Source organism: Dermacentor albipictus, chromosome 3 (genome assembly GCF_038994185.2).
Source record: "Dermacentor albipictus isolate Rhodes 1998 colony chromosome 3, USDA_Dalb.pri_finalv2, whole genome shotgun sequence".
NCBI lineage: Eukaryota > Metazoa > Arthropoda > Arachnida > Ixodida > Ixodidae > Dermacentor > Dermacentor albipictus.
In genome coordinates this window covers 44,503,082-44,521,323 of record NC_091823.1, presented here as the reverse complement: position 1 = coordinate 44,521,323, position 18,242 = coordinate 44,503,082, and the positions used below count along the sequence as shown (strand labels likewise).

General features: G+C 44.4%; 1 protein-coding gene across 1 annotated transcript in view; it reads right to left on the bottom strand.

The window, feature by feature from the left end:
- Nucleotides 1-69: 69 nt before the first annotated feature.
- The window catches only part of Eip78C (Ecdysone-induced protein 78C), a 117,225-nt gene continuing 99,052 nt past the window's right edge, over nt 70-18,242 (bottom strand). The window contains exons 6-9 of the mRNA XM_065427031.2: nt 16,636-16,761; nt 13,242-13,347; nt 12,280-12,624; nt 70-7,137 (exon numbers count right to left, since the gene is read on the bottom strand). Of these exons, the coding sequence (XP_065283103.1) occupies nt 12,293-12,624; nt 13,242-13,347; nt 16,636-16,761 (564 nt within the window). The 3' untranslated portion in view covers nt 70-7,137; nt 12,280-12,292. The remainder of the gene's footprint in view (nt 7,138-12,279; nt 12,625-13,241; nt 13,348-16,635; nt 16,762-18,242) is intronic.

The window sequence follows — 18,242 nt, the reverse complement described above, 5'->3', positions numbered from 1 at the left end:
CTCCCATCCAGAATTTCAGTGCAGGTTGCTACGCATAAGCTTCGAGATACACACCCATAACACTTCGTGGACAGGGTTGAATAGACATTCCTTTATTTTGTAACAACTAGTACAGAGAACCTGTTGACACTGTTTCCACAATGAAAACAAAGACGAGGAGGTGAGCAAAATGTATTGTGCCACATTCCCAGTACAATGATTCTGGCAGTGATAATATTTTGGGTTGTGCCACTGTATGTCTCCTCACTGGTGCATACTCACCGGTTGGGGTGTAGAACAAACTAAAGAAGAAAAATAAAGTTTGAAATACACTGCGCAGACACGAAAAATGTGCCAGTCATGTGCATCTTAATAGAGCCCCATCGGCCAGCAGCTTGCATAACTGCCACTGGCCAAGAAGGACGAGATATGGTGACTCAGCTGCCACTAGAGCAACCCGAAATTTAAAAAAAAACGTCGATATGCCAATCAACAGATGGCTGCCTTGGAACACCATTGCGCTGCAAAGCAAGCACAAGCTGATACTGAATAGACTAAGCAAGTTCTACATACAATTTATTTTACAGACTGTGTGAAGCTTTTTAGATGGGTCAAAGGAATGTGAGCATGATCACCAGCTGGGACTTGTCCTCTTGATCAAGAACAACTAAGCAGAGGAGTGGCACCGCAGTAGTACCACAGGCATTGGCTTGGTGAAGGATAAACTTGAGACAAGGCACAAGCAATACAGCATGCTCAGCATCTGCATAGAGCAGCAGCCTGTTCCATTCACATCAAGTATTATTACTATGGCCCAGGCATACCTTGAATTAACAAAATTTTATAGACTTGAGACAACCTGCTCTCTGCGAGATGCGTTAAAGTTGACTTGCCTCTTTGACACCGAACCGGTGGTGAGGTTTGCAAAAAGCTGACCTGTGGATGTACATTTTGAAAGCCATTTTCATGCGAGCATATCTGCAAGTTTACTGCAGTGACTAACTGCTTAAAAGAATTGACCGAAAGGAACACTTGGGTTATGAGAGATGGTGCAGTAGATTTTAAAATGATTTTGACAATTTTGGGGTTCTTTACAGGCACCTATAATAATGTGTACAATTAGCTGCAAGTGACATGCGGGAAATCGGTTGTAACTGATGAACCGGCCAGTCCTTGCAGTAATGGAGCACTTGTGCCGCAGCCAAGCGCCGAGCATATATCTATTCCTCTTGCATCTTATTTGCATTTCCTCTTTTGTGAAGTCTGCACTGAGCATGCCTTGTGCTGCCAATCACTTTCCTTCCGAGCTGCCTGAACGAGATTCTTTGCCTGAACGAGCTGCCTGAACGAGATTCAATGCTTTGCATTGGTGCAGATTTCACCTGAGCTGTGTTGGGACGCCTTCTCAACACGGAGAAAAGAACTGTGGGCCAAGTAGGGGGGGGGGAGGGGGGGGAAATAAAAGCCCTAAACTATACACAGAACAACAAGTACACTTGCAATAGTTATGAGACGTGCAAGACATACTGCTCACTTGACTGCTCATGTATAACACATCACCTGCACCACTTGCCTCCACAATATGGGCAAGTCTGTTTTTGTTTTTTAATATAAAGAACAAACATTCAAGTATTAACAGTGCTCTAACACGTTGGAAGGGCTCTCGACCAACAATCACGCCTCTGGACGAAACAGGTACAGACCCTTGAAAATTACAGCGACACACTCAAGGTGACAAACAACAGCTACCTACAGCTTTGCAAGATGGTCTCCGCATACAAGAAGTCGGATTTGTCTGCGGTACAGTATGCAGAAGGTTCAAAGAAAGAGATAAAACAATTGTATCCTAAAAGCTGTCGCTTACAACACTTTTTTTTTCCTTTTTTTTTACAGCATAAAACCTGCCCTAGCTGAAGTGTAAAACACTACAAATGTACAAAACTACTGCACAAGGGAGCCGCACAAGGGAAAGTTAACGACAGGACAACATACTCTTATGCATTAAGCTTCCAATGGGTGCATCTGAAGCATGTTGCAAAAGCATGTTGCAAAAGCACATTCCCAGTGGGCAATCAACATTTGCTTTTTAGGCTCTGTACAACTAGTGCAATACGAAGTGCAGAATTCTGCTATGAACAAAAAAATCTGCTTTTACTTTACCTCAAGTGTATAAAGTTTGATTCACAGGGATATCTCGTAATGTACAAGACTGTGTTTAGGGAAGCCGACCACCGAACTGTCTATGGACTACAAAAGAGGGGAAAAAAAGGAACTTTTTAATTTTGATTGTTATGTGGATTGCATGATTACATAGCAATGTGTGCAAAGGCTGATTTGTGAGTGAAAAACCAATGCCCGCCCAACAACCTTAATGTAGATGTTATCAATCTTGTATGGCATGACTGCCTCCACACTTGCCACCAACACATTCAAACAGCAACTTCAAAACAGCTTCTATAAAATCACTTTCACTGCTCTGTCAAAAGACTATATCCTCGTATCTAATACACATATACCAGCATGAATATAGAAAATGGTTACTGCCAGTGACTGTGGCATATCAAGCAGCTACAAAGGCTTGTAGTAACTTGAGCATTTACACATAAACTCCATGACAGAACAAAAGGAACGCAAGAACTCTAGGGGAAATGCCATGCTTTCTTCTGCAGGCATATGAAGTACTCCTATAAGCACCGGGTGAACTGCACTCGGGTACTAACAATTCATGAAAACAAAGAGGAGGACCAAAGCTACATTGTCATGGATGAAAAAGTGCTGTAGCTCCAAGTACGCAAAAGCTCATGCGGAAAATAAGGCCACAAATTCGTCTGGCAGTACTGTAATTGACAAATTATTTAAGCCACTGGAATGTTGCGCCACCAACAACCACAACTCTTAGCTGCCCATGCATACGTGGTGCCACGCAAAACAAACTGCGGCTGGCAAAGTGAACATTGGTGGATAGTGCATATAATGAGTTCACACTTTCACAGAGGGTAGCTTGCACACTAGTATTGGTGTACATATTTCAAATCCTTTTAACAACGTTGCTTGAGCATTGATAGCTAAGCAAGTCGGCATGGTAGTGCTGTTTAAAGGTGGCCAAGTCACTGCATACTCGCAAATCTTGGGTGGCAAAAGCATCACCTAGCAAGCCACTCTGCAAGGATGAGCTGCAATGAACTTCGTGCAATTATGTGCAGCAAACTTCTTGCGCTGTAAGTATGCACAGTGTTGCGCATAAAGAACACGGACACAAGAAAGAATGATGGGACATCATTCTTTCTTGTGTCTGTGTCTTTTATGCACAACTGTAATGCTGTTACAGGTGCAACATAACTAACCAATCTAACTCATTTTTCTTGTTCATGGTTTGTTCTGTTCTAAATTAATTGTTATTTTTTTCCCCTTTTTATCAGTGTACTTCATGCAAATAAGGAAAAAGAATAGTGGCTCGATGCAGGCACCACATCCAAATGGCATGAAATGCCAAACGTTGACCATTTTGCCAGCATAGTTTCAGAAAGTTAATGAATGTTTATAAAAGCAGCTACATTCTTGCACATATAGGTTGCCCTGGCGCCACGTCTAGAAGCAACTCCAATGTCATTCCTTCTGTCATTCTCCAGGGCCTGCATGCTGCCTAACAGCCATTATCGTTAGAGTTGGCTACTTGGGGCCAATGGACGAGAAGTCATACAAATTGAAAGACAAGAATTTCTACAGTGACAAGGCTGATCAATTCTGCTGTTCTGCTATGCACCGACTTACTTGCTGGCCAATGTTTGCGTGGCATTGTTAAAACACAAGGGTGTACACCTCAGTGTACAAGCCAACCCACTGTTCCCAGGCTTTGTGCCAAAGCTACAAGTGTTGGGCAGTTAGCATCTTGCACCCTGACTTGTGTTGCCAATCAACAATCTAAAGCAGATTACGACGATGAGTTCAAGAGGGCAAAAATGGTTGCGATCAATCTGGCTCGGGTAACAGTGAACCACAAGAACAGTGAGCAACTGTAGTATGCATTAGAATGAAGGCTGGGCAAGACCTTGGCAGTGAACGACAACTTCACGCACGCAACACACACACACACACACTGATCAACAAATGGGGCAAGTCTCCACAGGACACCAAATCAGGGAGGACGTCATCGTCATAGTTTTCGAAGATGTCGCCAGCCTCCACCGCCACCATTACTTGAGCCCAGGTCCTGGAGGGACAGTGGCAGCAGATGTGGTTGCCCTGTTGAGTGCCACACTCACTCGCAGAGCTCAAGAAAAGGCAGCCGATAGGTGTTCCAAGCAAGAATCACATTTGCATGTGCGTGCATGGCAAAATGGGTGGCCTCCACTGCACAATTCAAAAGGTGGTGGTGCTCTGCTCCGTACTGCGGCTGCCTCCGAAAATGCATGTTCAGCAGCGACACTGGATACTCTGGAGAACACAGCAGTAGTCTGAGCACTGGCACACCATGATGCGTTAAGCACTAGCATCCTGTTCTGGGGCAGACGGATGGAAGAAAAGACGAGAGAAAGCACCACTCGGGGAAAAAGGGGGTAAAGCAAGCACCTTTTAAGAAGGAACTACCGCCTTGTGCGCACAGGTATACAGAAAAGCATTTGCACAATAATGTACACTCCTGTGCATCTGCTTACTTTGAAAACAAAATAAAAATAAAATGACAATATATTTTTTCGTTTTTAATGGCTGTGTTCGGCATAGTGATTATGCTTGTGACCTGTCTCATAGTGCTTTGTTGTATAAATATTCTGAGCGTAGATAGTAAAGTCGCCTCTCTCTTTCTCAAACTTTGCAAGCTTGCACACGGGTTTCTAAAACTATGAAAAAGTTATTCGTACATGACATTTACAACTGCGATGTTGCAGGTGCGATTCACAATGTAACTGTTACACTCGCCACCTATTTGAAATGCTCTTCTCTTTTTGCATCAGAGTAACATCGCCACATTCCTAACAGTTTTTACGGCAAACAGAGAATTGCCTCGCCATCAGCTGAACCTGATAAAGGCCTTTCGAAGATTTATTGGCAGTGAAGTGGAACAGGTTCATAATAAGACTGACGACCCCACTGCTGCCTAAATGATGTTCCTGACGTGCTTCAATGACCATGATGTATAGAAAATGACGTCATGCATAGGTTCTAAGGAGAGAGACAAGCGCAAGATGTGCAGGTAATGCTGGTGGTGAACTGATGCACATATCGGGAGTAGATGGTGATCTGTTTTGTTCACTTATGGTCCAGCTTGAATGCAACCATGGAACATTAAGGCAAATTATATAAAAGAAAGGAGGAGGCTCAGAAGGTAAAACATGAATGTTCATGAACGTGTATACCCTATTTTACAGATGCCATCAGTCACTCCTGGTATTCCATACACACAACACCAGCTTAACCTATTACAGCTACATAAAAATACACATGACAGACTTATCTGCGACGCTACAAGAGCTACCAGATAATCTTTTGCCAAGTACTACGGACACTGACCAATTTATTTTTAGACACAGTGGGAATCTCAGATTGCTGAAAAACCGAGCAGTCTAGAAAAACTAATTGGTGGAAAAATAATTTTATCACAATTCACTCTGTCAGCTAAATCAATGTGCATATCTGCAAATGCTTACTCCAACCGGTGCCAGACAAACCGGTGCAAGACTTTCTATGCATAATATTGTGCCAGCTGTCAAATTAACTGTTTTGTAATATGGGCAAAACTGCAATTTTTCGGTTAATTTGATCTCACCCAAAAGCCCTGTCTGGTACTTGTACATTTCTGTGGGCCGAAACGTTTGTTAATTTGATCCTGAAATTGTCCCTCGCCAGATAATTTGAACTTGGCTGGCCTGCACAAACACACCCTATACATATGGCTGCCATACTAATCTTGTTGGTGCTAGATATGCCAAAGACGCATTATCTCCTGCCAATATGGCAATTTACGGCCGGCCTTGATCAAATTTTGAAGTGAAAATAGCAATTCACAATGAATGATAACCATATTTACCCTATGTGCCTTTTCACCCCAATAATTGGTTCCGAAATATTTTAGAAAAGAGCATAAAAGAATTTGTTGGCAACTATAAAGAAAACTTACTTGAAAACTTCCCAGTACTGACCACGCAGGCCTATTTGGCGCTCTAATTAAACATAACCTAGTACATTTTGCATGACAAGATACGTAAATTAATGGACGATGGTGGAGCCATGCTATGGACAGTCAAATAATATGGAGAGCTGATGCTGCCTAAAACATTGTACACTATATACATTACAAGCACAGTTTGAACGCACACCAAATCACCTTGCTTTTTTATATTTCAAGTACACACCTTGGGCTGATACTACGCTTTCTCACACGCAGACGTCAATGAATGCACCCAACTAGGACACTAAAATGAAGGCAAGCCATTTGTAAAACTCTACTTAACAAGAACAGCCTGTCTGTTTTCACCGGAGTTGTTCTTGCTGACTGAGTGTAGCTATATCGCGCATTTTACAGTGAAACCTAGAATGATCATGCACCAAGTAGGCCATTTTCAAGCTTTCCTGTTAAATGCTGCAGTGGACTTGGTAATCTTTGAACCTTGGGCAAGCTCTGTACAACCGGGACTGTCATGTTCCAACCTAATTGAACACTTGCATCAAGATGAGCATGTTCATTCTTCTCATGCGTGGCGTCCTGTGTGGTTATGGGTTAACACTCAATTGTAGGAGCTGGCATCATAGGACTCCCTATACCCAAGACATGTTTAGTAAAACTTCCTCACCAAGGTTGTTTACACAGACTTTGCCTCGCGTTTTCGCCTATCTAAATATCCCAAACAGCTATAGCATAGCGTTTCCATGCCATCACACCCATGTGGTCTGCCCCAGAACAGGAATGCCTATGAGACGTCCATGAAAGGTGATCGTTCCAGGAGGGTCCTCAGGACAGCACAGTTCGAGGCGGCGCAAAAAGGTTGCGGGCTTGTCGTTTGTGCCGTGGCCACGACATGAAGAAATAAATTACTGATGATGGACAGAAAAGGTCCCACAATGAGATTCTCGCAGGAGTCTGCCGATGCTTCACGGGATCTGTCTGGATCCACACCACTCAAGACATTGGTGAGGACTGACGGTTCTGTTGAGATGGGCTACCTGTAAAGAGCAGGACAGGTACTTTTATGAGAAAGCTCTGAGGAGCAGCAATACATGCTGCACATGGAAAAGTGACCCCTGGACAAATGGTGGCCACAACAAAAATTCAGCACTGAAGCCATTTCTGGAAGATATGGGTGACGTAAAGAAACAGCGATATTGCAGCAAGTGCCCCCTCCCCCCTGGTGTCACCCTCTCAGCACACACTTCAAACTGACACTTTTAGGCTATTGGATCAGTTGATGAAGGACCAAGCCACAAGTGATCTGTCTTCATTGCCAACAGCACCTTCTAGATAAGGTCCACAATTAGTAACATCACTTGGAACGCCAAGGAAATCGGCCGTGTGCAGTGTGGCCTCCGAGGTTGTGTGTATAGTGCTCCCAGTGAGTCCTATGTCGCATGTGGCCACTTATTCTGCCTGCTGCGTGGAATTAGCCCAACAAGCCCAACAAGTAAAAAAGGAGTCATGATTTCATGGCGGCACTAGAACTGAAAACAGAATCCAATAACTTGCCAAGTAAGCTCGCAGTTTTATTTAAACTTAGTGCAAGAAACAATATTCATATGTGGCCTCTTCAGATTCCCGTTTACTAGGCTGGGCAAATATTCAATATTATTGCTAAAGTATTTGGAACAAGTGAATATACTGTAAAAACACGCATACAGCTCAGACCTGCATATATAGTCCAAGGTATAATTTGGGTACAACGAAAATTTTTAAAAAGTTTTCGTCTGTATATAGTCTGACGAAAACAGTCACTGAAAGCATTTATTTTCATTGCACTTCACTCTTTAGTCATTGCAGTCTAGTGCACTCCACGCTTCAGTCACTGTCATTCGTTGCACACTCCTCAGAGAGTCCCTTGCCGGAGATATCCTCCCATAAAAGCTCGTCTTCAGTGCCAAGAAATGCGTTCATGAACGAGCATTTTGTGAATACACGACGGATGAGCTACTCGGGAAAGCACGCCTGAGCGGCAGTGATCCATGAACAGAGCATTGCTAAAGAGGCCGATTCCAGTCGTCTGGTAGGAGTCCCTTTAGGCTCTCCCAACCTCATCGACCCCATACAGCAATGCTTGATGCAGTCTATTAATGGTTTATTTATGCACACATCAAGCGGTTGCAACTGGGATGTCATCCTTCCCAAAATGATGATGAGCTCAGTGCTGGACCTGCACGGCAGCCGCTTCACCGAGTCAGCTATGTGACAGAAAAAAGCATCCAAGACAACTAGTGATCTGATAGTGAGTGCTCTGGATTGCCAACAACATACATCCTTTGATCCAAACAAGCACCAGTGCTTTTTCTTGACAGCAGACAACAACTTTTCTTTAAGAGTTGTCCTCTTTCAGCAGAATCTTCCGTCTGAATACCATGTAGGTGGGAAGCTTGCGACAGTCTGCTGTGCAGCACAACATTAAGGCGACATTACAACATTACTTCTCATTTCCACTTGACCTCACAGAAATGAGCTTGGAACCTTTCTGGTGCACTAGTAGTGCCGAGGGTGTGTTCAGATATACTGGCATTTGATCAGCATTGCTGATCTGGCCGAGCTGAAAGTTGAACGACTTTCACAGTGAAGTCACGTGCCACTGAAAGTCCAGAAGTGGCTCTTCGTAGCTTTCTGGCAGCTTCTGTGATATTGACGTGTGCCGACGTAAAGAAAATCCAGTGCAGTGCATAAAATGAGATGACTAGTGCTTAATTGGCTTGGAGTCCGTCCGCAGAATGCCCTTTTCTCTAGCAATCTCTTTTGCGTTTGCTTGCAGCAGCTCGATGTTGACAGCGAGGTGTGCAGCTCATTGCTCTTGAATGAAGTGTGTCAGGTCCAGTTCAATTTCAGGAACCGCTCCATTATTAAGCCCCCAGAAACAAATTCTCAGGCTGCTGCACACGATGGAGGCTCCCTTTTGCTACACCCAACCGCGAATGCTGTGCTCATTCACACTGAACTGCAGCTCTGCAGCACAGTTGCCAATGGTTTCAGCAGCTACAATCACTTTTCTTTTAAATGTAGCCTAATACTGCTTTTGCAGTCTTGAGACCATGCAAAGTGTGGCTGTTGGGAAGTCAGTGCGGTTTACAATGGCAACTGATGACGGTGCAAGAACCTGGATGATGATAGTGCTGAGCAATATCAAAACCGGAACTGTCAATTCGGGCTGAAAATTCTTGCGATTCAAATATAGTACAGGGCAGAAATTTCACATGTTAAGGTTTGGGGAAACACCCTCCGAATATATGCAGGTTCTTATGGTAAATTTGAAAACATGTACAAACGATGGCTTTGGTTTTAGTAAACAAGGTGTAAAGTAAAACCTCATTAATTTGAATTTCACGGTACTGAAGAATAATGCCCGAATTAACCGAATGTTGAAATACTGAGGGTGTCAAGAAAACAATAAATGAATATATGCTATGTCAACACACTTTCATTTACTGAATGAACCAGCAAATCATGCTTCTATTTTGCATAATATCAGGGCGGAAGCTGCAATTCACATCATCTCGTGACTGGTTAGCGTTCGCAGCGGAGTAGGCCTCGTGACTTCCTTCACAGCGTGGCCATGGCGCGCATCTTGAGAAAGTTTTGCACTACCGCGCGCACATCACGAATAATTTTTAGCCAGTGAGCTGACCGCCAACAGATCGTCCTATCACAATGTAGCGAGTGCTCTTCATCCCTGACAGCTTTGCACCGAGTTAAAACGAAAATGTTTTCCGCAACCTCTTCAGACAAAACCACGGCCATTATCAATGCAATAACGGATGGCAACTTCGCGAATCTGAAGGCACTCGGCCAACAAATGCACCGAGTCAAAACGAAACTACCTAGTTTGCTGCAACAACTGCGGAGGAAACCACGGTTACTATTAACGCGATCATGGATGGTGATTATGCAGCTATGAAGGAACGCGACTGATGCGGTGTTATGCGCGGCTGTAAACACGAGAATAAAGGCTTTAAAGGTGCAGATAGGGACAAAGTTTTGTGGTGTTGCTGTTATTCATGTACTATTTCCACTGATGACTATGGTGATGCAGATGCCGCCACTTCGTTTCGGTTGGACGGTAGCGCCGTTTTTGCTCTTTTGCATCGTACATTTGTGGCGCTCGCCAAGCTCCGAGAATGGTTTGAATTAACCAATCTGTGGCCAAATACGTCCAAACTAACACGAGTTTGATTGCACTAAATAATGCATGCACTTGCTGGGACCAGAGGACAAGTCCAAATTAACGAGGTTTTTCTGTATTGCCAAGAACAATGCTGATAGCCACGACAAGCCAAAGACGAATTTTCTTATAGTGGCTGCCCAATTTTTTTTACCTTATTCATTATTCTAACATGTCCTCGCACCACCACATTCTCTACTGAAGTAATAGGTAAAAACGGCCAAAGTTTCAGGAACCGTATGGTGTTTAGCTAAATTTTTCATACATGATCTCCGCCCACATAATGTTTGAAAAATGATGGCCGTGCAACAAGTCGGCACCATTCAGGTTGTCCCCTATACTCTCGTTTTCCTTGGTGAAGCGACCTCTCAGGTTCCCAAGAACTGTCTGGCCACTGCGAACTGATCTACCTAGATTTGGCGCAACACTGTAACGTCGGTCACCGACACCACTGCTTAGGCCCAAGAGTAAAGGCAGTGGGGCCATGGTAAAAATTTACAGCTGGTTGGCATGTGGAGGGCTACAAACCATCACAAGAAGCTTTTTGTTCATCTGTGATCAGGCCTGATATCACACGCATGACTGAGCACCATAGAAGTGGTGTTCAGGTTTGTGTGCGACCAGCTGACAATTACAGTCAATGTGTCTACCGAGTTCATTAGTGCAATTTCTGGACATGAGAGGTTAATTGATAAAATAAGCTCACGTGTAAGCGCAAGTAGCACCATGCTGAATTAGTACAATACAGCCTAAACTACTGGTGTTGCAATCAAGGTCACACGAGACGCCTACATCTGCACAAGACAGCGAGCGATCTTGATAGAACTGTGTGGATGGGTGAACACAAGATGCCTCTTGTAGCCTCGATCACCACAAAATTTCAGATAAATTAAGTAACAAAATTCAGCAAATGTCTGCCAACAAATTTCTGTACTGCTAAGCATAGTAAAAAAATGTTGATGAACTTGTGTTTTTGCATGAAAATATCTGAATAACAGAACTTGGAAAGTCTTGAGTTGAAACTGTTGCCATCTTTGCAGAAGATCCCTTCTTAATATTTTTTTTAGACTTGTGTGAACTTCTGGCTTTTGTTTTAAGGTTTTATGCCAATCTCACTATTCAAACTACACTAAGACACAATCTAGAAGCACACGATGGTTTCTATGCCAACAAGCATTCTTGCCTCCCACAAAGCAGCCTCTGCAAGACGACAGTATAGCCGCTGCAGAGTAGATTTCTGCTTGGTGCAAATGCTCACTGTCAAAGCCCCTTTCACCATAGGTGAAACACACAGAAACATTAGCAAAACGAAAAGCATGCAAAGATCTCGTTTGCATGTTTCAATGTCAGACACATACGGTCGCTTTGTTTACTTTCTTGGACATGGCATGTGTTACAAACATTGAGACTGACCGTTTTTGGTTGTAGTGCATCACCACTTATAGTGTAGATGACTGGTGTTATTAGCAGCCTACAAAGGGTTAACCGAGGGGCCCGATATTTATTCATTATAGCATAAGAAGCCAAGAAACGCGCCAAGGACAACACAGGGGGAATTATTTGTACTTACAACTTGAATTAAAGAAGTGATAAATTAATGGAAATGAAAGTGGATGAAAAAGCTACTTGCCACAGGTGAGGAACAATCCCACGTCACCGCATTACGTGTGCGTTGCTTGCACACGTCATGCGAAGACGTGGGATTGTGTCTCACCTGCGGCAAGTTGTTTCTTCATCCATTTTCATTTCCATTTACTTATCATTCCTTTAATTCAAGTAGTAAGTACAAGTAATTCCCCCTGTGTTGTCCTTCATGTCTTTGCTTTTTGGCTTCTTGTGCTAGCAGCCTACACTTAATTCAAGCGACAATCTGTGGTCTACGAGAGTTTGAAGTAACATGAGTCGAGTGTTGCTTGGAAAAGGATCCCTAATGCACACACTAATGAAGGGAACGGAGTACCTGAGAGCAGCCTTCAAGAAGCAGCTGTCCCTGCCACAGCAGAGTCCTCTGTTGCCTGCTGTTGCTGTGGCTGCTGCTGCTGTGGCGTCTGCGGCTGTGCAGCGGGGATGTCAAAGATCTCCGCAAAGAGTGGGGGCAGGCGCAAGGCATGCCAGTGCGGGCGCAGCCAAGCCAGGTGCCGGGCATGTGCCAGCCCCAGGGCACGCAGGGGCCCCAGCAAGGCCAACGCCCGCCCTGGAAGCCCCGGGTCCCCCGGGTGGTTGCGGCCCGCCTGCAGCCGCAGCGCCTCGCATAGCCGACTCTGGCCCATGTCAATGGCCTTGCTGTCGTACAGCCCGCTGCGCTCTGCACACACATGAGGCAAGGATAGGACCATCAATTGTCTCTGGCACCTCCTTTCAACCTGCTTATCACACTACCTAGCAAAATGTGACAATGGTAGGAATCTCTCAAGAGCAGCAATCTCCACATTCAACTCCAGGCTGTCCAGAGGGGCTACGACATTGTGGCGGGACTTGATCTCCCGGTCCCATCGTGGGCGGAGCCACCGACTTTATCTTCGGGAGTATTTGGTTCTGGCTCCCCAAGATCTCAGTCCCTCAGGACTCAAATAAAGTTTTTGTCATGTCATGACATGACAGGCTGCGATCAGTAGTAACATACGTTTTTAAAACCTTATAATTAATTACAGGCTTTACGGGGAGCACTTAGATGCATCAATTAACAATCAGAAGTACCTACCCTAACGACTCAGTATGTTTGTACAATATAGTCAAAATCGTTTCAAGGTCCCTTTAATAATAAAGTGGCACCAACCTACAAGGTCGTCAACATAACATTCTTCCAAATCACTCTGCAACAGCGACAGAGGGGAGTACAGCACTACTTCTTGCACCCGATCCCCACAAAGCATGAAGTTTAGGCAAAAACAGAACAAACAGAATGGTCGTCTTGTAGCTTACCATTTGTGAGTAGCACAACGGCTGAGAAGAGGCCGATCTCCGTGTCATTCAGCTGAAGGTTGTTGAACGCCACAAAGAAGTTGAACATTGCTGATACAAAGTCGTGCTGCAAAACAAATGAGACAGACGCTTCAGGAATCTTTCAACATGGACAAGCAGGGCCACTTCAGACCACAGCAAAATGTCTGAATTGATGCATCTTAATTACTTCCTGTGACAAATTTATTACTCTGTTGATTCCCCAGCCTCTGCCTTAGCATTCCGAGCAATTGTGCAGCAACTCCATATGTACTGTGCACAAAGCACTTCCTCACATCCCTAAAATCAGGTCGTGTATTAAATGAGCTCACATACTATGTGGTGGCTACGGTTAAAAAATGGACATTCCACATTCACCGCCTTGGCTGTGAGCGGCACTGGTTAGCATTTCCGGCAGTAACCTTGTGCACATACATTTACACAAACACCAAAGAAAGCGAGCGGGAGGATGGTGCCATGGCAGCTTCACTGATGAAGCACTGCATACGTAATACTGAATATGTGGGTTCAGCTCTCACTTGTGATAACTTATCTTTTGATCCACCTTAATTTCTCTGTAGCTGATTACTTTTGCAATTAAATTAAACATAATTAATTTCCCCTATGCTCTCTCTGGCTTCCTTGTATGTGTCTTTGTCTGATTGAGCCCCTTCAAGACGCATTTTTCTAAGGACCTCTCGCTGAGCTATGTACAGTAAAACCTCGTTAAACCGTACCTGCTTAAACAGTAATTTCGGTTTAAAAGTAGTGAAGTCAATTCCCCGACTCAGCGGCCACTGAACATAATGTATTTTGTATCCGCATAAACCGTACCAGCTTATTGCGTATGCATCGGTTAAAACGTAGCGTTGCCACTTTTTGTCGCTCAAACATGAGGGTGCGTCGTCTCCATCAATGGGCCCGGCAGAACAACAAGCCTCAGAGATCGGTACAAAGGCCTCCAAGCGCCCTGTGCGTTTGCACGCGAAGCCACATCAACATCATTTCGACGCCGTGCCAGAAAGCGTTGTGGCGTTGTGCAAGCGAGGACTTGCATCATGCCGAAGCGCGGAGAAAAAAAAAGACGCCGGGTGCTCAGCATAGAAAATTGGACATCGTCTGTGCTATCGAACGTGACACGAAGAAGTCGGCGCTGGCCCGCGACATGGATCTGCTGTTGACTACAGTGTGTGGCATTTGGAATGCGAAGATTTGGATTGCTCGGCAGCACTGCTGCGACTGCGAAGAGATGTCGGCTACGGGGTTCGACTTTTTGCCATCGTTGCCTCTGTTGTTGCCGAAGTGTCGACTAGCGATAGTGATGAGGACGACACGGAAAGCGACAGCACGGGCGACTCAAGCCCGACAGTGGCAGAAGCTGGGCGTTACGTCAGCCTCACGAATACAATCGTCGCGACGAGAACAGGGGCGCGATAATGTAACTATTCCAAACGAAAAGTATTCCAAACTCCAGCACCCGGCAATGAAAAAGGCGCCCCGGGACTTCTGCAGCACTACTGCGCACGTGCACGGAGAATATGTAACACCAACGAGGAATCTGCCGTGCGAGTGTTTGCTGAGAGGAGGGGGCTGGCTGAGAAGCTGGCACGCAGCTTCAGTAAGTTTGAGGCTGCTGTCGTCGTGCTAGGCCGCCGCGGCATCAAACGAAAACAACACTTTTGTCGCGCGAAGTGAATAAATACTGCATGTTTTTTCCCCTTTAGTCGCACTTTCTCCGAGTTCCATTTTCGACAGGTAAGTGGGCGATCTCACGCTATTTCGGATAAACAGCACTACTGTTTAGTACGTACTTTTTCCGAGCTCCGGCCAACTACGGTTTAACGAGGTTTCACTGTACAAAATCTACCGTATTTATTCGCATAATCACACTTTCTTGGCAAAAAAATGGAAGCAAATACAGGGGTGCGTTTATTACGCGAGTTAAATTTACTGCGAAAATATATATTTTTTTCCATCCCACGTTTGCTGTGGGACGAGAACAAATCAATAAGCAGGTGGCTGCCGCTGTAACAGTGCGGGACATCAAAACAAATATGGCGGCCAGCAGAGCAAGCCGAACATGCCGAATGCGATTTTTGTTCCTCTCGTGAGTACATTACGCACATTTGAAACAGTTTCTTCCGTATCAGTAATGAACAATATCGATACTATCGGCATGTCTGCGAAAATAATGTGGCCATGTCCACTTTGAGGGGACAGAAACAGAAATGGGCGCGCATAGCTGCAGTGACATAGAAACGCATAACGGGCATGCTACAGAAACAGCGACATTTGTCTTCACTACTATCCTAATACGGCACGTTTCAACTAAGGGCGGGTGAATTTCTTAGCTGTTGTTACAAGCATCGGTTATGAATAGGGTACACTTCTAACGTATCAGTGTAAACGTGGCCACCATAGTTGCCGCTTGAGATTTTTTGCGTGCCCACGAGTGCAGACAAGAAGAATCGAAAGGCGCCTTTTTTGTTGTTGTTTGCCAAAACCGTTATGAAGCCTACAAGAAATAAAGCCAAGGTAAGTGCAAGTTTGGTTGTAGCGTTTTTTTTTTTTTTTATGGAAGTGCGGAAAGTGATGAAAGGAATGAAATGGGGCATCTGCTTAAGAATGTTTGGTGCGTGCAGACCTATTGGTATGTCTTCAAGAGTCGTTTGCGTAGAATTTGACAGCATTCGACAGATGGTAAGTGCGATCATCATTAGCTAGGCTAGGCACACGACATATCGCTGGGACAAGTTGGGGTAGCGATCATTACACAGGAAAGCAAAAAAATTGAATTTTTACGACAAAATTCAGGGGTGCGATCATTAAGCGAGTGCGATCATTATGCGAGTAAATATGGTAAATGAGCTGTAACATAAGTAGTCTTAGTGCATACATGCCAACCTGTGAACTTTAGAATTCTGAAAAATCCCGTGGACACAACAAAATAAAAAGGGGATTACATACACATTTTATAACGATTATTTAACTTCAGACAGAGCACAGATGCAACAATAGATGTGGAACAGCAGAAACGTGACAACATTGTTCCCAGATCAGCGACTTTATGAGGGATTTTGCTGCTGCCAATTTCACCTGCTTTAGGAACTCGTCTGAATAACTTTTATCGGAACTTTAATGTAGTGTTTTGAGCTGCTTAGAGAGGGCAGCACAGATACAATTTATTTTTTTGCATGCACTGTTAGCAATTTTGTGCCACTCAGTCTTTCAGAAGCTTTGCAACATTTTCACAAGCAGAATTGATTTTTCACCATACTTGATGCAGCATTAGTAAAACAGTAAAGCAAGCTCAAATTTATAAACTACAGCTATGCAGATCTGGCAAATGGTCCTGTAGCAGTGGGTGCGCACTTACATCAAACATAAGCTCGAGCTGCTGCCGAATGAGGTAGGTGCCATCACTGAAGGTGAGCGTGTCGTGCGGGAGACCAACCAGCACTCCGCGAGATACATGCACCAGCCACACTTCAAAGAAGCCGGCCTGCAAAGATCACACAACGTTGTCAGGTGAACAGAACTGAACACAACAAATTGTCAGCGTTATACTGTAAAACCCTATAATTTCATAGCAACCCCAACTATCAGTGAACTGGAAGCATTGGGCATGTTACATTGCAAATTTGTGGTTGTGCCCCATGGTTTACTTGGGCCACGAAAGCTCCTTCGAATTTTCTGCCTTTTGGAAACAGCACTGTCTGTTCAGCCTTCATTGTGGTACTTAGGCCGCACGTGTTCTTCATACACGACCTCTCTCTCTTTCTGGTTCAAAGGATCCATCATCGGCTTGCCTGCACAAAATCGATTGGTGTGCCTGCGAGCACAATATTGTTTCTTTTTCATACAATTGTGTTTCTGGCATAGCACAAGCTTATGCAAACAAGTAAATAGAATGTGCCCCATTTGAGAGGGTAGTCCCAGTAGAAGTAGTCGGCAAAACTTCCACATAGAACATTTTCAAATCATGTATATTAAGGGCGCACAAAAATAAATGGCTTGACAGTTTTTGAAATACACAAGAACAGCATAATATTCAATCATTGCATAGTAAAAATAATTACGCAATGAAAAATAAGCAATCAAGAATGAAAATGTTGAGTTTAAGACCCTTAGCAGTCACGTGCATTTCTCAAATTTGTGGTCATCCCAGTCAGGAGCCATTTTTTACATTTACATGTTACGCAGAAAAAAGATTCAGGTAAACAAACGCAAGTTAGGTCATTTATTTAAGAAAATAAATTTATTCCCAAGGCTCCCAATGGTACTTGAACACTCTGAGGTAAGCACTCGAAGCACTCTGCTGGGTGGAGGACAGGATTTGCACTGCAAGTCTGTAGGGTTCTTAGTGTCGCTTTCTTCAACAGTGCTCTCACCAGAGGACGTTTGCTGACCACCTGAACGCAAAATATACACATCCATGGCTCCAAAATCATCTTCTGATCCACTGAACTGAAGTGAATTTTGTATAAAACCCACGCGCCGAAAACATCGCCATCCTGTCGGCGCTCCATGACACAAGTCGTGAAAATCCCTTCGAGCATGGAGCAAAGAAAGAAATGAAAGTGCTGCCCTCGCCTGGGGATATTGTGCAGTGAACTTATTAGTTGAAAAAGTTCCCAAAAGCAGGCGCTGGCTACCAACCAAATAACCGACGAACATGGATGCGTCGGGGGCTTCCCAAAATTTGAACGGAATGGATATTTTCACGTGTCGGGAGAGGCCCAACATACGACCCCACAGAGTTAAGGTCCCGAAACTGCGCAGTGGTTTATGAGGGATGCGATTAACGTGGGAGGGCTCTGTATTGATTTTAGAGTACCTCGGGTTCTCTAACATGCATATAAATAGAAGCACACAAGCGTTCTCGCATTTCACCTCCCCCGGAGCAGGGCTGCGGCAGTGCTCTACACAAAAATGTTATAGCCACTGAGTAACTGCCATGGACAAAATGAGCAATGTCTCAGC